Raw genomic sequence first — 22,767 nt, 5'->3', positions numbered from 1 at the left:
TTCATAATAAAGCAAATAATTTAAGACCTATAAATTAACGTTGGGCATCTTTATTTAATTATTCTTTAATTCAGCAAGGTAGGGAAACAAGTCTTTAAACTTTGTAAGTTCAAGCATTTAAATTTGAAATATATTAGTTTTTAAAATATTAGATTATTTTTGAATTAACGACAGTCTTAAGATAAATTAAATATTTATTATTTTTTTAAGAAAAAATTATAGTTGTTGTATCTTTTGTAAAATGTTATTGGAATAGAAATAGAAATATTGTTATCTTCAATTTATAGCCTAAATTTATTTTTTTTTTCGTTCCATATTGATTTCAATTTTGTTTCTTATTTACAGATTTAATGACTCTTCAGGACAGTGTTAAATATTTCCTATTATCTTGATAGAATTCTTCAAAACCTTAACCGGTAAGTTTCGGTCATAGATTTAAGCATTCAAATTAGTATCATTAGTGGTTGATAACATCAAAGAAAAAACAACTACATATTTAGGATGTCTTAAAGTTTTGGGTTATTTATGTTTTGGTTCTTGAAATTATTCTATTTCTTGTTTTATATGGAAATTGATTCATCTAACTTATATACTCATTCATATCTCTTTACATAATTCAGAATTGATTCTCTAAATCCAAAATACCTTACCTACCAACATTTACCTTCATCGCAAATGTTTTTTGTTTTTTAAATTAGTGATTCTTTAAAAGAAATACAAAAATCAAACATCCGATGGCCTCGAAAGGCAAAAGTCACGTCGCGTCGCCGGCGGCGTTGAATATGTATGACTAACTCCATTGCTAACATAGTACCACTCCAATCCAATCTACTTTGGCTTTTGGCTGCTGGTTGCTGTAAAAGTGTTGACCCACTAAATAAGGTTATTTCTTTTTTTTTCTTTTCAATTTCTAAGAACAGCAATATTAAATGGAATTTTTCAATCAGCTGTCCTTCGAAGAAAAATAGTCTATCGAATTTCTTCACTTCTGGTTTATTGATTGTTTGAAAAACATAAATATGTGCATGAAGGTTTAAACAAATTTGATTTTAATTCTTGTACAAATTAGAGAAATTAAAAAAAGTTGTCCGAAACTTCTAAATTTAATAGCTCATTTTTATAACGTATAATAAAATTGAAAACTAGACCATCACAAATAGTGATATGGAATGATAATTTGATATATGTATTCGTATATTATTTAGTCTTAAAATGGTTCGCTATAAATCAACCCAACTTCTAATTTAGATTAATTTTAAATCTGATTAAATAAAATAAAAATATGTTGGAAAAGAATTATTTTATGATTCCACTTTTTTGATGATTCGATCACAAACGCAATACCGACAAAAATCTGACAAGTTTGTTCACATGAGCGTCCTCTTCATAAGGGGATTTGGTTACTTTATGCTCTTTCTTTCTTTCTTTAAATTTGTGTTGAAGTTTCATTTAACAGAGATCTTAAGTTTTGAGAACTGAAGAATAAGAATAAGATGTAAAGAAATACTTAAGTTCTTTATATTTTTAAAACGAAGTCGCAAAGATAAATAGAGGACTAAATTGTAACAGAAATCACTGATTTTGTTATTAAATTTCATAGTGTTTCCATTTTGCAAATGTGAATCCATTTTAACCCATAATAGACGCATTCATTGAAGTAAAGTTAGGTTGAAACGGTCGTCCGTGATGGTCACACTCAATCCAAATTAATGTCCCATTGTGACACCACATGAATCTTGTGGCTTTCTTCTAGCGCTCAATGAACCAGTTTGAGTCTTATTATGTTAATACGATTAAGATCGTATAGATCGTTATAGAAGAATTCCCCATGGTAGTTCTTGAGTTTTTGAGCTAGAACACGGCATGTACAGAAGAAATGGAGAGCTGTATCCTTTTCTTCCTCATCCAAACAGCTTCTTAAAAAGTCATTTGAGAATACGAATAGCCGCGTGGCGTGCTTTTCTATAAGACAGCGCCCTATATTGGCGTCGATTATCGAGCAACAGGTATGATCGCTTTAAATCTAGTGTATGCGAGATGTTTTTTCTTACCTGATGTTTGCCTTCTTCATAGCGTCTGAGAAAATACGAATATCAGAGGAGACTTAATTTAAGTCCTTCAGAGTAAACATCTCCACCAACCAATTCATTGCATTAATTACGTGATCAAATTTTACTCTACATTTTTTTTCAATATTAAATATCTTTAATATGCAAAATGAGTTCAAGTTCTCAAAGGATTTAATTTACAACGAGATGAGTACTCAAGTTTCATTGTCAAACATTAATAACTTCGTATTCAATTTTTTATTTTCTTTTTTCAACTAGATTGAAAAATCCATTTTATCAATTAATAAAAAAAAAATGTAATTCTTAAAAATTATAATGAAAAGTGTCGCATCCTAGTTTCAAATTAAAAATATTTAATAGAAAAGTTTTTGAAAGATCCCCCCTTTAATATAACTCTGCTAACGCCACTGCCTTTGTCCGGATAGCTTATAAACCAACTATCTATTAATTTCTTCATTCACATATCGCTCAGCGCAAGAGGTGAAATTTGTGTCATTGCACATGTGATATGCGATATATAATTGTGCACCAACAATATTTCTCAACTATTGTGCACTTCACCGGCCAGTATGTAGTTTTTGTTTCAATTTATTTATGTTTGTTTCTTAGCCAGGCTAGAATGAATACAATTGTTTCATAGTTGGCTGGTTTGTATTACTTAAAGTCCGACCAAGTACATTTATTGGTGTTCTTACCCTTTTTTGCAGACCTTTACGGTTTTATTCTAGTCTATAAATTATGTTTAAATTAAAATATACTCTTTAAAGCATTCTGGCTTGCGGCTGGCCTAAAAAAGGTGGGTAAGGTATCTTTTCTTATTCCTTATGCACATTTGTAATTGTAATGTTGATCTTAATTATGGGTAATACGCGGAATATAAAATTTACCTGCAATAAAACGCTTTTCTATATTGACTTGTAAAACAATTTCAATTTTCTCAGTCTTATTCGGTCGAATGCGCCTTTAGCAGGCATGTTAAGTAATTATTATTAGACATGCAGAAGGTGAACTTAGATGCGCACTTCGTTTTTCTTTCTTTTCTTAGATTTCATTTGCTCCAAAGTGAAGTTTTATTGTTTGTTTTTTTTTTTAATTTTATTCATTCTGCAGAAAATCCAAAACAAAAACAAAATAAAGGAAAATCCAGAATCACGGTTAAAATATTATGCACCTCATTTGTGCCATCAATCTTTTCACTTCCACATACCGATGTCGAAAGAATCAATATAAGAAATAGTCTCAGTCACAGTGTTAGGCAGATCGTAAATCTACGATTGCATAACGATTGCCTTGCACAAAAGCTATATATTATATTATAGACTTACGCCTAGATGATGATGTATCTTCCAAGAAACAGCTTGAACATATAAGTAAGTATGAACACTCTGCGTCACTTGATAGGAGCAAGTTAATATTATTTTGATCATTTCTTTGCTGTTAAACACATACATACATATATTTAACACTGGTCGACAAAATCACGTTTTTTGCCTGTTGCATGCGAATACTTTTTAAAATGTCCTTTATAAAATCTCGCCTTTATATTTTTCTATCACCTCAGTTTTTCAAAATAACCAAAAACACGGCTTTTAAGCCCAAGATAAAACTCAAAATATCTCTTGACAATAAATTGTACATTCATTTTTAAAAATACAAATCTATCTCTTTTAGATACTTAAACAAAAAAATTGAATTTGGTACTTAAATAGTTTTGGAAAACACGTTTTAGGCTTAATTTTAAGTGCTGATTTCGAATCCAAACTCTTATTTTAACTATTTGCTCAGGTTTTAGAAAAACCCGTTTTTAACATTATTTAGCAATATATTTTAAAAACTTGGTGTAAGAGAATTGTTAAGACTGTTTTAGCTATTTCTGTTGAAAACTGTTTAAGCAAAAATAGTTTAACGTTACATATATATGCCAATAAGAAAACATTCTCGACCAGCTTAATATTAGCACAGTAAAATACAATTTTCACCTCGCAATAAGAGATCCTACGAGTAAATTAGAAATTCACATTCTAAACATTGCATTGTATATAATTATGGACCGCCAAAAGTGCCGAAATTTTCTTCTTTCTATTCCACCAATCTGGTTTACACCTAACAAAATTTGTCAAGCATACAATTTGCTACAGTTTGTGTCTCATACCTTTTCTCACACGACCAACCTTTTCACAGATAGAAACTACTCAGCGTTTAGCAAGTTTTACAGGTTTTGTAAGTTTGTCTTTCTCCAACTATCTAGCTATTATCTTTCTAATTTATAAACGTGATAAGCTGAAGTATAACTCCCAACTCTGTGCTTGTAAATTAGTAAGGAGTCTTGAACAATATTCAAAGAAGAGAATTTTACTAAGCCAGTTTCATTCCTAACCTTAAATAATTTACACTTCGGTCGTACTTTTAAGAAGAGAAATCTGTTCTCTTGCCGTACTACACGAATGTGAAATGCGTTACCGTACTTTTCCATTTGCTGTCATAACAGTATTCAGCTCAAAGAGATTTGTTTTTCATTTGATACATTTTTCAGTAAAACATTAAAGCACCAATCGGCTACTCCTGAGTGTAGATGTAACATCGACTCAAGTGCAAAACGTGTTCCATTGCCTAAGGTCGGTCGGTTGGTTAGTTGCTTGGTTGTTAAAAAAAAATGGGATGGGTTCCTCCTCCTTTTTCATCTGTACACACAAACTCAGTTCACTGCTGCCTTACTGATCTTCTTCGCATATGCAATTTTCTGGGCAGTAAGCGCAATGAAAACCGGGAGCTGACTATGGACATGGATGCGACATTTGTCAGATTGACGTTACGCGGAATGTTATGCAGCTAAAGATCTTTTATCCGCAATTCATAAGAAATAAAAATATAGAAACAAAGTCACCACCTTTGACGTACATATAGCTATTTTTAATTTAGTGTCTGATATAAGAAAAACAAAATGACTTTCAACCGAAATGTGCAGAGAAACTAGGCTTCAAATAGTATAGTTTTATTTCATTTGTTGTTTTGTTTTCGTTGGCTTACTTAACATTTTCTTTTTTTTCACACATATACAACAATTGAATGCCAATACACGGCAATCAGATAGAAATCGGGAAAGTGATTTCCAATCTGAGCACGTAATAGACACACGGTTCGAGAATGGAATAAGGTGTTTGGTTTAAAAAATGCAGCTATAATTTATAGCCACCTACCTACCTGGTGTTTCAGTATTACCTTTTTCCCTACTTAGGGCAGAAATTAGTGAAGTTAATTATTTTTTTTATTTCATGATTTGACCAGTTAAAGACATAATAAGTCCACTGTTAAAGTTTTTATAAAAAAAATGCTGTGAATGGCTTAAACAATAAAAAATAATTGACCAAAACAATGAAACCAGATGAAATAGTGATCTCTGGAGGTAAAATTGGTCAATAAAACTCATAAAAAACTTAGCAGGTGGTCCATTTTTAGATTCAAGGATGGCATTTGCTTTATATTTTCATATTATTATATGGTATTTGTAATTATCAGAAAAACTCTCATCTAGAAGTATTGTAAGTCATGAACTCATTTAAACCTCTAGGTAGTTATTCAAAGAAGAGCTTTAAAATATTTCCTTACATAATTGACGCATTTATTTCATTTGTAAACCGTGGTAATATTTCTTGCATCAACCTTTTTTACCGTGAATGAAACATCCATATGCATTCCTCACTTTAAGTAGTTCAAAACGGAAGACTCAGACTTCTAGGAATGCCCATAACTTTACCCTTAAGTCTATACCGTGAAGTGCAGTAAATGTGGAATGACTTACCACGCTCCGTCTTTCAATGATATTGCAATGTTCAAGAATTCAACACATATAGAATAAATCTAAAATCTTCCATTCGTTTAAAGCAAATTCCAACCGAAATAACCAAGATTTAAAAAATCAAATGAATCAAGTTATGTAAATATAAATGAAACACTTAAAACTGTATTGGATCTATTTGTATACTTAAATTTTGATATAGAAACATTTACAAATATGTTTTTGAACCATTCACATTATGTATTTATTTTTTTAATGTTAATTTTTGATAAGCACGAAAAATAAAATGTATATTTATTCCCTAACGCTCACGCATTTCTAATTATTTATGTATATCAATACAATTCCACAAAACCTGAAAAGATTTACATTTTAGTTTTATCGTCGTAACAATATTTTTCTTACCACAACAATCTGAAGAAAACCGTTATCAATAAAAATGCAGCTTTTTAAGAGTTTTTTTATTTTGTTTTATTGGAATGCATTTATTTAAATGCATATTTGAGTAAAGGTTCCTATATGGAACCTACATTTGTATATTTCCATAAATGCATCGCTATTGAAATGAAAGCACCGCCAATGATGGCTATTCATTTTGGATGTTAAATAAAAATGTTTTGTGATACGATGCAACAAACTCTAGATTAATAGCTTGAAATTGTATATGCCACAAATGATGCTGATGGTATGTTGTTGGTCTGAAATTCATTTTGTGTCTTCTTGAAACTGTTATGTATAAATGTTTAACTAAGGTTGTTCATATAATTCAATAACGAGCAGTTTACTATTATTAATACCGATAATTTATTTAAGTTTTCTTTAATAAAAATAATCCGGTTTTGGAATGTGAAGCTTTAATCGAAGTTCACATTATGTCCAACAGAAGTTGAAGTTAGCTTTAAATGAGAAGTAACATTCTAAAATTCAATAATGGGGCTTTGTGTAGTTGTTTTAATTGTATTTATTTTATAGGAGCTTATTAAATTACTAAATTTAGTAATTTGTATCATCTTGTTATTAGTTTTAGAAATATATAAAAATTCACATTGATGTTTTTACACGTTACGGGAGTTAAAGATAAAATAAAATCACACTAAAATTCTTATGTACATCTGCCATCTATTCTAGAAATGCTAATTGAAATAAATGGATTGGTTCTTGGAAACATACATGAAATAAACAGAAACAAAATGTTTTGTTTTCTAACCTAGAAGCGGTGAAAAGTAGAATTGAAGAACTCACTTCTTCTTCTTCTTCGTCTTCATTCAAATTAGCTTGAGATTTTTAATTAACAAACAAAAAACTTGTTTCTTAGTATTGTTTATAAAATCGTGTTTCACGTTAAAACGTAGATTTAAACTACAAACCAGTGACTCATTCACAATAAAATACTAAAATGAATTTTAATTAAAAAAATCACATGTTAATCCAAGCTTGAATAATCAAACCGGTAAGGCTTTTTTACCAATATTAAAAAAAGGTCAATAAAATGGATATCCCACCATAAACTAGCAAAACACAAGTACGTAAAAGAACCTCAATAAATAGAACGTCAATCCAATAACAACAAAAACAAAAAAACGCAATCAAGCAAAACTAAAACAACAAGAAATACCATTGTTATGGTGGTAAATAGTCTTAAAAGAAATATTCATTCCAATGCAAAACAAAACAAAAAAAAAACAAAAGAAAAATTAACATAACTTTTAGTTCTATGTTTTTTTTAGTTTAGTTTTAGTGAAGGGTAATTCTAATGGAAAACCTTATTTGATTATTTTTACTACAAAAAGTTGTCGGATTTTGAAAGTAAGCCTCAAAAAGTATTGGAAATTATGATTGATATATTTCAATCAAGCAAAACATTTTTAAACCTTGAAATATTATTGAATTTGAAAAGTTAAATAATAACAAATATTTGTATATGTAGACTTATTTTAGTCTTTAAATGTAAAACAAGACTTTATTGAAGTGTACGATACACCTTTTTGGTCTTGTTTTGTCATTTCAGTGAAATGTTTTTCCAAATTGTTAAGTATCTTGAAAACTTTATTAAAGAAAGGACAAAAAAGTGGTATTAATTTAAACATCTTGGAGTATTTTATCCAAGGCATCAAATTTTGTATTTTAAATCTTTACAAACCATATAATTGCAAACTTATTAGAAGATAAATCATTTAAATAATAATTCTGAAAAAAACCAACGACTTCTTCTGAAACCTTATACAAAAACATGCATAACTTGTTAAGGTCTTCACACATTAAGCAGAACAAGCAATAAAATTGAATATCTTCCTGCATTTCCGTTTGCCTGATTTAGAAATGAGCAAATCATTGATTAATGTCTTTTATTTGCCAAAAACGATCACTAATTAATTTGTGGTCATATGAAGCTTGAATTCAGAAACAAGTTTAAAATTTAAACTAACAAAAAATGACTAAGCAAACAAAAAATATTTCAGTATTTCTCAAAATTAGCAGAAACCAACTTGTTTGTTTGGTAAATGATATGGTCAATAGTATAAGCAAACAGTGACCGATATTTTTTACCTTGACAATGAGAAGAAAATATTGATCACATTTAGTATATCGAAGATGCAAATCTGCGATTTTAATTATCTTTAAAAAGTCTTTGGTTTTGATTTATTTAATAGAGATAATATTTCCTTTCCAAGAAAGAAGTTGCTAAATTAATCAAAAACATGCAAAAATATTTTGATTATCTTCAGCAAATACAATACTTCCTCTCAAAACTCTTTAAAAAAACACAACCGAAATTTTAAACCACGCAAATAAGAGACTTCATAAATATTGTTTTATTTTGGTTATGAAAATTTTTAAAACAATCTTACTCATACAACCGTGTGAATGAATTAATAATTATGGTCACAGAAGTATCAAATATTCGGAACACATTTGTAGGAAGTATAAATTGGTCGAAAATATTAAATAACATAATAAGTGTGTTTATATACAAGCATTTTTACATACTATTGTTTTATGTTTTAGAATGAAAACAAATTAAAAGAAAAAGTGAATCACTTTGTTTACATCTATGTACGAATGGCATTGAAAAGATATACGTTCGAGCTTACTTAGCACAACAAATGCTTAAACTTACACGTGTGTTTATAATGTTAAGTAAATATAAATTGCTTATAAACAATATCATCGTGGTACAGTACAAATAAATACAAAACTAGATAATCAAAATTAGGACATAATTTACTAAGTGTCAAACATTTATGCTAATAGAAATAGATACATAATAATATAAATATAGCTATGGGAGCAGTTATGAAAATAAGATGTTACGAATTGATTTTTTGAAATCTTGTTTGTATAAATGATATTAAATGCAAAATTGATGTTTATTGTCAATATTAAATAATATACACAATTACTTAATGAGAAAGGATAAATTGAAGCAAATAAAAACGTCATGACATTTTGAAAAGAAGGATAGAAATCTTATTTCAAATTGATATTTCTAAGATGATCAATAAATGTATTTTATGTGAAGTTATGCTCCCAATTTTGTGATGTTTTCTTAGAATTCAAATATTTTACGATTTGAAAAATAGATCGTCTGTGATGCTTAAATATAATTAAAATTTTTTGGCATGATCTTATGCTAACTTCGTTTAAAAAAGCAATAAAAAAAAATATCAGCTCATTTTTTAAAATTAATTTAAAAACTTATACAGCAGAAATTAAAGGCTTTCAATTTCAACAATTTTATACATATTTATGCACTCATCAAAAAATATAATTTAGTCATTTAATTCTCAAAACTAAAAAAGTGAACTGAGGCGTATGTGAAAATTTTTTTCATATTGCAATCACAAGCAATGGTAGTTCCATTTATTAAAATCACGATTTAGTGTATCATCACGAAGTATCCATTTTAGTCGGAAATGATAAGCAAATCAATCAATTTCGAAATTATTGAGTAAACTTTTTTTTCAGCCCGAACTGAATAATCAAAATTCGTAACTTATTAAGTGATAAAATCAAGAGATTATTTTGATAAGAGCTTACAAAATTCGTGCGATTAAATGACAAAATTTCATTAAAAATTATCTTTAAAAAAGATAGATATTGTCACTGTTAGTCAATTTTTCTGAATTAAATATTTGCTGTAATTATACTCGCTACGAAATTGTATCTTTTTAAAATAGGCCAAGTTCTAGATTAATATTATCAATTTATACCAGTTACGTTAACGAATCTTATACGTACTTTTATATAAGCTAATTTTAAGTTATTGTAAAGAAAACTAATTTGTAAGATACTCAGTCACAGTTTTAGATAAGTCTTGAAACATTCCATATCTCTCCAAAAGTTATTTATTTAATAATTTATGTAGTATTCAGACAAAAGAGCAATTTAAAATTGAGAGCTTGTCAAATTTAATGGTGATTTCAATAAAAGCTTTCGATTTTAATATCATTTCTCATTCTTTCTAATGCTATTATGTAAGCCTTAAATGATGCTTAAACTGTTACAGCCATTAATAAATGTTATCCCCTGTATTATATTCACATAACATTTTTATTTTTAACACCCACGATCTGTCTTAAAATTTGATTGCCTACTAAAATCATGTTTATTAGATAATCTCGATAATTGACAGAACGATAAATTTTATGAACAATAGTTATCAAGCAATTTTCTTGAATTGAGTTATTAAATGTTTTGTTAATTTAAATCTTGTAAAAGGTTTTTACTAATGGTGCAATTTGATGTAAATGCTCAATTGAAAGTATATTAATTGTTTAATTTCTTATTTCTGTTCCATAATTAGTTTTTCAGTTGTACCTATAAAAGTAAAAACGAAATTCTAACCTATTTTTTATTCATAAAAAAAAAACTTCACAAGGTAACAAGGTTGAAATTGGTTTGCAAATATTTCAAGTTAATAAGTTTAGTCTTGTTTTTAAATGTAATTTCGTTCAAGATACAGTGTAAGAATTTGAATCCAACAATTTGTCCAAGTACTCTCTTTGTTCTTTGATGACGGAAAGTATTTTTATACTTCTAGATACCAGACCCAAAACCTGTACAAATTAATTACTCTTGAATCTTAATAATCTTCCACAAAGCTTACACAAGACTCTCACTTTAAATTGTCAGCGCATGCAAAAAGCCTTCTAGGAGGAAATTGAAAACTTTAATTACTCTCTGTTATGAGACAATTTCGCTCCGTGTGCGAACATTAATCCAAATTCATGGTAATTAAAACAAAATTACCGTGTGTATGAACTATGAAACCGCCGCCGTGCCACCAAGCCGTCGCCGATCTACCGCTGCCGTCATATTCTCAAAACAACTAATGCGCGACATTCTTTAAAAGTCGAGCAACACTTTCTATTTCTATATCGCTATCACATAATATTTGTTGTTGGATTTTTGAAGTTGGTTTCGTCGTCGGTTCATATGGAAGTTGAAGTTGAATCATTACGCACTGCTATCAAGTATAGCAAACAGAATTGACATATGTCACAATCACAACATTAACTGATAGAAAGTCTGCGAAATCGTTTTATTTTCATCAGAAAAACAAAATCTCGCAAAGTTAAATACCGAATCGCAAAATTGCATCTTGTCTTCCTACAAAGTCTACAAAGTATAGTCAGAAGAAACATCCCCAAAAGCAGAGCTTACTAGCTTTCCTTGAAGTTGGATTATTTGTCAAACAACAACGTCAAGCTTGAGCGGTAGCATTTGTGTGCAAACAGTTGTACCAACACGCGTTTTCTTCAAGTAGTTTCCTTATCGGTCAACTGTTTACAGTCTTGGGTTGGGGTACATTATGTCACTCGTCATATTCTTCCTCACATTGATATGGTTGCCTCCCACCTTACCACCGCACCAGTTCGGTCTTCGGTATCATCATCAGTACAAGGTTGAGTGCGCAGCGCAGGTAACTTTCATCGCTTACCTACCCATCGGCTGTCAGTTGTCATGGCTTCCGCTTATCGCGTTACTTTATTTACTGCAACTGATTTGAGTCGCGCTTGGTCTGCACGCGGCGCGAGCGAAGCGACCGACTCAAGACGCGACGCGACATATACATGGAATTTTGTTGTTGTAAATAGCTACAGCAAATACCGGAGGAACATGTGTGTTGACATTCGTTTTGGTGTACATTGGGACAGGGATGGGCATCACTGAAATTGAAAAGCTTTCACTTTTGCTCTTTGGAAAGAGGAGTTCATTATGTTTGGATATTTGACAGTAATTATGTTGGAGAGAAGTGGAGACTTTAAATGAAACCATTTAACTTGAATATGATCTGTGACTGTGACTTTATGCTATGATGTTGCAGACAGTTTGTCTGGTGATGAATTTTGTATCTGCAAGATATTTTTGATAAGATTATTAATGGACGATTATATTTGGTATTTTCAACAGTTATTGCTTTAATATAAGTGTAAAGGTCTTGTAACAGATAATTAAACACAGTTCAACTAACTTTTATAATGAATCCCAAGAAAATTATATTATTTAACAAGTTTTGATCTTTTACTAGGTTACTTTTAAGAATGTACTGTACATACATAAGCCTACGGTGCATAAAGATACATAACCTTTGTTTAGATCTCTTAAATTCATATCGACATCTTACGCCATTTTATAGCATGTAAGTGACATTTTCGAAAAATAAAATCAATTATCTAATTTTGTTTGTTTCATTTGAAGCCATCAAAAAGGTTATCATGTTGCAAATACACTGTTGTTTTTAATACAAAATCTTAATTTACACTTTTTCTTGTCGCCTACATTCATTTCCCGAAAAAGTTCGATGCTCTAAAACTTAACACAAAATTAAACATTTTTCCAAAGAAGCTAAAAATATGATTCAAACTGCCTTACATTTTATTCATCTACAAATAAAAAACAATGATATACGCATAGTCCAAAAAGACTCCGTAAGGCAGCCTAATTCTCGTGTTTTTTTTGAAAAAAATTACGAGGAATAAATGTTAAAAAAATGTATGTAAGTTAGTTTTCACCTTCACCTTTTTACTAAATTTAAAATAAATTTGATTGTGATTTTTAAAAACCATTATAATAAATATTTTATCCAATTAACAACAAAAGAAAGCTGCTCTACGGTGACTTTTTGGACTATGTGTATATAAATACCTAAGTGTCATTTCCTGAATATAAACGTTTGAAAAACGAGCATAGTATTTCGGATGAAGAATCAGCCTTACTACGTTTAGATACCAACACAAATGCAGGCCCTGATGGGATACCACAAATTTTATTGCTTAAATGTGCCTCATCTATATTATATAGCTATTACATTGACAGCCATTTTCAACCCATCGCTCTCGAAAGGTGAACTTTTAAAATGTTGAAAACTGTCTTATATTACACCAATTTTTAAATCTGGATCTAAACGAGAAATTAGAAATTATAGACCAATCAGCAAAATATCTGCTCTTCCTAAGTTATTTGAGAAATTAGTCTGTGACAAGCTCACTTTTCAATTATAAGATTGTTTATCCGATTTTCAAAACGGGTTTATATCTGGAAGATCTACAACCCTCAGGGTAGCCACTTAGGCCCTTTAATGTTCCAGCTTTTTGTAAACGATATTCCCCACATTTTTCAAAATTCTCAGTGTCTTCTTTTTGCGGACGACTTAAACTATATCGTTGTATTAAATGTTGTGATAATTGTGTTTGATTAAATGATGACTTAAATAAATTGCCAGATTGGTGTAATATAAACTCCTTATATCTTAATATTTCAAAATGCCAAGTTATGTTTAGCTTTCGTACGATTTCCCCAATTTTTTACGAGTATCAAATTGATAGTTCTATATTGGATAGTGTAACACAAAAGAAAGATTAAGGTGTTATCCTTGATACTAAGCTTTCTTTTCTTCCTCATATTGACTATATCATTAATAAATCTAACCAAATGTTAGGGTTCATCAAAAGAAATAGTAAGAAATTCACAGATCACAGAAAACTCTTTATATTTATCTCATTCGATCTTTGCTTGAGTACTGCATCACAGTTTGGAACCCTTGCTATAATAACTCAATTGTAAGAATCGAGAAAATCCAGAAAAATATTTCAAGGTTTATGTATTATAAACGTCATTGGGGTATTGATATTCCATCGTATAAAACTAGATGTCTCTTATTTGTTTTGCAGAGTTTAGCAAATCGGCGTGCATACTTTGCGATAATGTTTATTAGAGATATACTTTATAATCATATTAAATATGCTCAACTTCATATATCACTTACATATATCTATTCGTATTCCTGGTTTTAATTCCAGAGATAATATTCTTTTTTACGAGCAATTTCATAGATCTAACTATGGTCTTAATGAACCGATACTAATGTTTGAAGTGCTTGGTAAATAGATAAAGAGTTTAGTAAAATTTTGTACCAAATCAAATTTTTTTAAACTTATTCGCTTTAAGGTTGGGGTCAAAATAAAATAAAATCACGCATTCGAAAACAACGCACCCCCTTAAGGTAAATGCACAAGCATACCTTACCTACTGAAAATGTTTAAATATTTAAGTCAATGAAACTACCGGAAATTAATAAAAAATATGTGTATATGAGCAAATATTGTTAAATACCCATCAGCAATTTGTATTCATCGAATCATGTCTTCTGACTCATCTTATAAGATGATTATCTCACTTTTATATCCCCCGATGGTGGTTATTTTTTTTTGCAATCAACTCTACAAATAATGATCAAAGAAAAAACTTCATTGAATTATACTTGAATTCCCGGTGATGTTTTGAATTCAAGTATGTTATGTCTTATTGGTTAAAACGCGTATAGATTAACAGATCATTGACGCAATTCGTATTATTTCTTAGATTTGACGTCTTTTAAAAATAATTGGCATGATGTTTACGATGAAGTAATGATTAATACTTGTTTTTATGTACTAACTATTTACTTATAAGGTGTCGTGTTCAATGATAATGAAGGCATTATATTTCATTATTTTTATTGATTTATTTGTATGATTCTCGATCTATTTATCTATCTATCTATTTTGGATGTTTTGTTTCCTATCTTATATAAAAGAAAACAAAATATTTTTATTGTTAATTTGGAGAAATATCACATCCCAGTTTCTTTTTTAAATAATTCAAAAGTCGAATAAGCTTTATACTCCTTTCATTAAAAAAAAACCAGGCCAGATCAGAATCTTTTGGCTCATTACCATGAACTCTGTCCTTAACTTTTCTCTCTTCCGACAGAACACTATCATATACCCTCTGATTTTGGAATTCTTTAAAATCCTTGTAGCAACTATTTAAACTTATCCAATCTTGCCATATTATTTAAAGCTAAGTGTTAACAAACCCATTTGTTTTTAAATAGCTTCATTGCCCGAAGATGCAACACATTTGTTTCTAACTCTCCTTAATCAAGAAAATTGCTTAAGAAAGTACGCCTTTTTATGGTTGTTTCAAAAGAAGAAAAAAACGTGTCCAATTAAAATCATGAATGCAGTGCACTAGAAGTGGCAGCGGTAGCGGTAGCGGCAGCATGCAATTTACTCCTCAATCTATTTTAAAACAATTTGATTGACGACACGACTTAGGCTAACTCCTATGAAAGAATCATCGCCGCACACATTACTTACCCAAACGATTATCGATCATTTAAATTGACTAGAGCTCACTGTTTTTATGTAATGTCGTTGCTTCTGGTTTTTTGTTTTTGTATCTCTGTTGAATCTATAAAGAGACGCATCAGACGTTGAAGACCAATTGCGGATCTTTGAAAAAATTACTTCTGACGTGGATAAACGGCGGAAGTTTATTTACACGTTTGATGTATTTAAAGTGTATCGTGACTATTTAATTTTACTGGCATTTTGTGTCATTACATAAATCAAAATAATAGTTATATAAGAATGTACATAATTGGATAACACAATTGATTCTTATAGTTAAAAAACAATATATAGGTCAATATGTTAAATTGACTGTAGTTATGCTTTTGTAAAATACCCAACATAGCTTTTTTTCTAACGACTTTCTGATTATTGTGCAGATATATTTTAACACGGAAACTAATATAAGCCTTTTAAACACTTAATATAAATTTAAATCAATAAATATTTTTTTTTCTTTTTTCAGATAAAAATTCTAAAATGGTGCTTCATCTTAAGACAAATTGAGTTTTGAAACAATTAAATAAAAGTTTCTTGAGACAACGTTTCATAGTCAATTTAAAAAAACAAAAAGTTCTTCTAACAATGCCATACAAGATGAATAGCAATTCATCTTTGGAAAATTCCTCAGATCCTGATTTCAATGAATACCTGCACGAATGTCTTTTACAAACTAATTCATCTAGTGAGCCTATATTACATTACGAAGGTAAGTTGCATATTTAAATCATCAATATTTAGTAGATAAAATAATTAACTATATATTTAATTTTATTTAAGATGGGGAATTGGAAGCTGAATGGCTAAATGCAGCTGGATTCTCCCAACTGACAAAACCATTCGAACAGGTAATTTTAAATTGGAAGTAGTCATAGTTTTGTAATTAATTTTTAAAATTTTAATACGACTTATGCCAATTGGAAAAATGAGTAAATAAAATGTCATCGTACCGCAAAACACCATCAACAACCGTAACCGCATTCTTTATATGTGACAAGTTTGTTAAATTAAAACTTATCAATTGAAATAAAATACATAAGGAAATTCAAAAGAGAAAACTATTCCGGTGTTGGAAAGACGTCGAAAATAATAAAAAAAAAAATTAAAGCTCAAGGTTTTGGTGACCAAGAGCTGCTATACATTAACGGTTATAAATTTAAGTTTTATGTGTTAAAAAAAACAACACTTTTTTAACTAAATTAAATATCACTTTAACATTTAATGAAGTCTTTTGTAAAGTATTGGGTATTTTTAAGACAAAGTTCTAGTCTCTAAAAACTCTGTTGAGTTCCAACTCATTTCTTCATCAAGTTCTCGGGCGTTAGAACTCTGATTGAGATCTTAGTTTGAGATAAAACTTCAATTTTTAGACCCTCAAATTTGAGAACATAAAACCATAGACATTTTTTTGTCAAGAAATAACATCAACTATTTAACGTGCAATATGTTCATAAGAAGTAGACATTTTGTTTGTTTAAAGAAGACAATTCGCCTGTGTGAATGGTATGTCCTTTTAGTGAGCCATAATGTTTCTTTAGTTATACCTTGTGTTGTTAAACGATATACAAGTTTCAAGCACATATTACTCTCATTATTATTTTTCCAACAAGGGACGTGATCCTTTTACCCTCGCTACGGTAACTTAAATTCTATGAATGTTCCAAGGAAATCAAAAGGTCCACAGATCCTTCTTCAATTTCTATAACCTCAAGGTTAACCGTTGATATAATGTTAATCAATAATGCCATACGTCTTCTCACGCGAGCAATTCGAAAATGTATTACAACCAAACAAAATATTGAAAATCCAAAAAAAAACTTCTAAACGCCATTGGTTCACAGAAATATAAAATGAAACTTAATTTAAATCGACAATTTATTTATTTTATAAACTGAAATTAATGACAACATTGTTTACCGCTAAATCGAAACTATAAACATTCAATTTTATTAACGGATAGAATGTCAGAAATATATGTAAAAAAAACTGTTCAGGGTGCTATGAAGTAGTTTGTTATTTGTTATACATTTTTTTTCATTGACCCAAGATCTTAGTCCCTAAAACTCAATTATAAATATTCACTGAGATTTAAGGAACTTATAAAAAGTGATGAAATGCTCAAGTTCTAAATATATACATATTTCAAAAATCAAATCAAAAGATAAAACGAAGTTTATTAGATAGAGTTTTAAATTGATTTTAGAAATTTGTCAAGGAATTGGCTGTAAGAATTTTAAATAATAATACCACACAGAAATATTATTCTATTGTTGGTTTTTCGGAATAAGACAGTGGCTTAAAATAGCCACGTAACAAGTAATCAAGTGTCTTAAGATCGCACTGTAACTGTACATAGATATATTTCCACAATTTAGAAGCGTTGTTCTGGCGTTAAACTGTACATGATGAATTGTTCCTTACCGTCATTCCCAAATCTCAAACCGATTGCAACAACCGTCAAAACTTCTAATTCATCTAAATGAACACCCTATACAATACATAGAGCTTGTTTTCATGGGCTTGTGATATTTGCTTCCGTGAGTTGCCGACAGCAGCTCGTGGTTAGAATCATAGTTCTGCTGGTTTTTTTGCTCTTTCTGTAGTCTCAAACAAGGACATCAACTTTGTACTATTTATCAATCTTATTAAATGATACTTTAAAAAATTATATGAATGAAAATCAGCTCGATTTTCTAAGACCTAAATGCATCACGACTTTTTATAGTTTCTGGACCTTTAAAAACACATATTTAGGTTAAACAACAAAGGAATTGCGATAAACTCAAGCAAAGTGCGCAGTAAGATCGCCTACTTTTTTTTCTATGAAAGTTATTGAGTAAAATAAACTGAAACTGACCTGTTTCTTATTTTTATTTTGCTGTTCAGTTGTGGTATGCTTCAGCATTATAACCGCAATCGTCAGCTATTTGTATAGCTTTAGTAAATGCGCTATTTAGCGTGACACATGGGAACAAATTTGAGCTTACAGCTTAAACAAGAAAACAAATATTAGGTATAGGGTAATGTTTTGTAGTGTCATATTACTTTGCCACAGACAGGCGTCAGGCGACGACAATAACGCTGTTGATGGCGACGACGACTGTGACGACGGCGACGACGTGCTTTATGTTTTAAAATGGCCACCTACAAGCCAGGTGAGTGTGCTAAGGCACCTACATACATTGTACATATATTTAATAATAATGACAAACAAAATAATGTTTATAATATAAACAATGCAGAACAAGCCAGTTAAGCACGTTTGGGTCGTATACAATAAGGTGGGTGAAGCCAAGTGTTGAAAACCGTAGATAGGTAGGTAAACTCAGGAATTGAAAAGACTGCTTAGGCTAATAGCACCTTAAACATAACCCACGGCTATTGATTTCAAAAAATATGTTTGCACTTATTTGTTAGTTATAATCCAAAAACTATTCTACAAAACATTAACCTTGAGAGAATGATACGAGTATGTAAACAAAATTGGTAACCAATTCCAATAATACCGATGTGTTCTTCAATTAAACTTTGGGCCAAAATAAACATTTTGGATAAAAGATCAACAATGCCTTGTAGGCTTGTGTACATTACGCAGTGTTGTTTAGCAAAAGCTAGGCAAACAACAAATGCGAAATATTGGCGCTTTGACAAGCTATACCCAGGACAGTTCAAACAAGAGTTTATATTTATATTTAAGGCAAACAACTCGAGTTATAAAAGGATATGGTATTTTGTTTATTGGCGAAACAACTTTTTGCCATTTGTTAAAACCGATTTCGGGCATAAAAACGCTGAAAACGACTTAAACGTAGTACACGAAGCCCCAGAGAAATAATTGTTCCTGCGTATGCTCTTTTTGTAGTAAAAAACTAGACATGGTTATCTAAGGGAAAATGGAATTGTGGTATAAAATTACTAACAAACATTGTCATTGATTCATGTTTATTAAAATCATAAAAAGCAATATGGCGGGTCAATATGGGCACTATTGCCATCTATGAGCAAACAGTAGATTAACGGTACACCTGTAAAAGTAATACTGAAGGAAATAAAGAAATAACCATAATTTTATCCGTTGTAATCATATGCTTACCAATAATGTATTTGTATCCTTTTCTAGGGTTTTGAAGTTCGTGCATCGGATTTGGAACCCATACTAGCTACTCTTTCAAGACCTCATGCTGAGGCTATAAAGCAAAGAGTACGCGCTCTCAATCACACAGTCCGCGGGCGGACTAAATCTCGACAGAAACGAAAACCAGATATCCGAGATGTTTTTCGAGATTTCGACGTAAGTTTATCAGCATACATCCCTAATTTACATTGTTTAACCATCCTATATTTTCAAATCAGGAATCAAGTACAGGTACTCGATCCCGCAGTGCAACACCTGATTCATTAGATTCAATTCAAGGCGACGAAGTCTGGAATACAACAGCAATGTAAGATTTATAAATCAAGTCGTGTGTCACTGATATTTTTTTGACAACAAAAAAAAATGTTCTTTTGTTCATATTTTAGAAGACCAAATTTCGTGAGTATTTTCGATAATAGCGGAAGTAATCCAGCTTTACAAAATGCTGGCAAGCATAAACAAAAACTTAGGCGCACTCCTAGTGCTCCTTTGAAAGGAGCAGCTGATCTCTTTAGGGGTTCTCACGTTCGATGTGATATCCCATTTTATTCGGCTGAAGGTATTGAACTGGTGGGATTCTCACGTATCGGAACTATTCATATACCAAGAGTACGTTCTGGATCTGATCCCTCTTGTTCAGTTGGGTAAGTTTAGCAAAAGCATTGAGTTGATCTTTTTTTAACCGTTTTTCTGTTTTTTATAAAGCCGTGCTCGTGGACAGTTGATTCAGAACTCACAAAGCGATCATAATATCTCCAGCGATTCGAGTGATGAGTATGCCACACGGTCGTCATCTAAATCATCCAGCAATGAAAGCACACCACAAAAGATCCTTCATAAAATCACTCTAGATACACCTCCACAAAGTGCCCAGAACTCACCATCATCTAGGGATGGCATCAGTTTTGAGAGCATGTATCGGGAATCTAGTCAACAAGATGATGGCGTTGTAAGTATAGAAATTCACCAAGATTAGGACATCAATTAATTTAAAAACTTATTTTCTTTCTTTAAAACAAGGATACTGTGGACAGTCATGTTTTGACGGATGAATATTACTGCGACATCGATGTTATCAACGAAAATGACTTGAAGCGCTTGCAACCAATATTGTGGCTTGAGCTTGCAACACTCTTTGATAAATACCACGTCACCTTGGACAAGAGAAAACCATTCAAAAGACGTCGCAAGGAAGAGGGAAATCTATTTGGAGTATCACTGAATGCACTCATCCGTCGAGATCAACAAATCACAGGGAAGGACTCAACACTGGTGCCTTTGTTCCTGGAATTTCTACTAGACGAGTTGACCAGGCGTGGCGTCCGAGAAGAGGGTATCTTGAGGGTGGCAGGGCACAAACAAAAGGTAATACTTTTCAAATTATCACTGCTATACCGAGTATACTCAAATTAAATTATTTATTACAGACTGAACTACTTTATACCGAACTGGAAGCAGTTTTCTACCAAAAACCAAAAAAGGTTGCTCAACTATTGGGCTCCGCTAGTGTGCACGATTTGAGTGCGTTGCTTAAGCGATGGCTGCGTGAACTTCCGCATCCTTTGCTGAGCCACGAGCTGATTCAGCTCTTCTATCAGACTCATGCACTACCACCTCCAGATCAATATAAAGCCTTGGCTGTTGTGTGTCAAATGCTGCCACACGAAAACCGAAATACATTGCGAAGACTCATAAACTTTTTGAACACAACAATTAAGCAACAAGAATCGAACAAAATGACGATACACAATGTATCAACCATCATTGCTCCCTCATTCTTCCCCCCACGATACATCCAACCAACCGATAAGAACAGCATAGAAGAGCAGGTGAAAATGGCTGCACAGTGCTGTAGGCTGACGAGTATCCTTATTACCCGCGGTGAATCGCTCTTCCAGGTGCCAAAAACTTTGATCGCTCAATCAAAGTGTACAAAAGCGAGACAGGTTCGTTTTAATTGAATCTCACTTCCCTGAAAATGTCTTAACTATAGAATCTATCATTACAGAACAAACGAGCATTAACGCGTCGGATAAAAGTCGGGGCTAGTCTTCTGGACGTGAGCACTAATAATCCTAGCAGTACCAACAGTAGCAACAACAGCACCAGCCGGCAAGTTGATCCCAGTCATGTGCATCGTATAGTCGTTTAAGAATCAAGAAGGAAACATTATTTCACAATGGTGTCTATAAGTTTTTCCCTCTTTCCCGTAGAAATAAAATAAAAACTGCCTAGCAGGAGTAACTCTCATAATCATCAGGAATAAATGCAGTTTAACTCTAGCTTTGCAAATTCTTCAATTTTAAAATTGTATTGTGTTATTTTTATTTAGTCCATAAGATTATACCGAAAACAGTTTACATATACATATATACATACGTACATACATACATAAATGCATACATCGCATTGAATATTTTGTATTTTATCATGAATGAAATTTACTGTGTTATTGCAGTGCAAGTTTTGAAGCAATACAAATTCTAAATTTAATAAAATTTTATAATTTTTACCTACATTATGTACATCGATTGAATTTTAATTAAAATGCTAAAAATTATTTAAAATTTTGGTAAGTATAACTCCATGACGTTTATATAAAACTATGGAAATTAGGGCTCAAAATACGCACAATTCATCGTGGACATTTTTGAACTACCGAAAAGAATACAATTACAAAGTTCACCGTTTTTTCAAGTTTAGCACTCAGAGTATGTCTTGAAGGTTGAAGTCTTAGACCTAGAGAGGGCAGCAAATTATTGGGAGTGGAGTAATAACCAAAATGTCTTGATGGGAATGTGTAGATATACGCACCATTATATCCAATTCAACCGCCTGGCAGGTTTTTTTCAGCTGTGGTCTGTGGTAAGCGTTCGTAAATGGTTATTTTTCCGATTTTGAGGTCTAAATGATAACTGCATGAGCAACACATCAAAAAATTAGAAGAAATCCCCTGACTACAAAAAAAGTTTGTCCAAAACGTTTAACTTTCAACTTTCTGCATGATGGACACATTTTAAGCTTTTAAAAATGCATTTTTAACTTAAAACTCTGATACCTTTTCCTATATCAGAACACTTCTCCAGATTA

The 22,767-nt window shown here is 31.1% G+C and overlaps 1 protein-coding gene across 4 annotated transcripts in view; it reads left to right on the top strand.

Annotated features, from left to right (window-relative positions):
• LOC129951704 (rho GTPase-activating protein conundrum) overlaps positions 1-22,202 on the top strand; it is a 73,796-nt gene extending 51,594 nt beyond the window's left edge. For 2 of the 4 annotated variants that reach the window (XM_056064000.1, XM_056063998.1), the window contains exons 2-11: positions 346-416; positions 16,009-16,251; positions 16,323-16,390; positions 19,663-19,833; positions 19,896-19,984; positions 20,064-20,321; positions 20,383-20,626; positions 20,698-21,042; positions 21,105-21,623; positions 21,686-22,202. In XM_056064000.1, the coding sequence (XP_055919975.1) occupies positions 16,128-16,251; positions 16,323-16,390; positions 19,663-19,833; positions 19,896-19,984; positions 20,064-20,321; positions 20,383-20,626; positions 20,698-21,042; positions 21,105-21,623; positions 21,686-21,829 (1,962 nt within the window). In that variant the 5' untranslated portion in view covers positions 346-416; positions 16,009-16,127 and the 3' untranslated portion in view covers positions 21,830-22,202. Of the gene's footprint in view, positions 1-84; positions 104-345; positions 417-16,008; positions 16,252-16,322; positions 16,391-19,662; positions 19,834-19,895; positions 19,985-20,063; positions 20,322-20,382; positions 20,627-20,697; positions 21,043-21,104; positions 21,624-21,685 lie in introns of those variants that run through there. The other 2 variants (XM_056063999.1, XR_008782217.1) reach the window with 2 other exon arrangements.
• Positions 22,203-22,767: the final 565 nt, after the last annotated feature.

Source organism: Eupeodes corollae, chromosome 3 (assembly GCF_945859685.1).
Source record: "Eupeodes corollae chromosome 3, idEupCoro1.1, whole genome shotgun sequence".
Lineage (NCBI taxonomy): Eukaryota > Metazoa > Arthropoda > Insecta > Diptera > Syrphidae > Eupeodes > Eupeodes corollae.
This window is presented reverse-complemented; position numbering and strand designations above follow the sequence as displayed.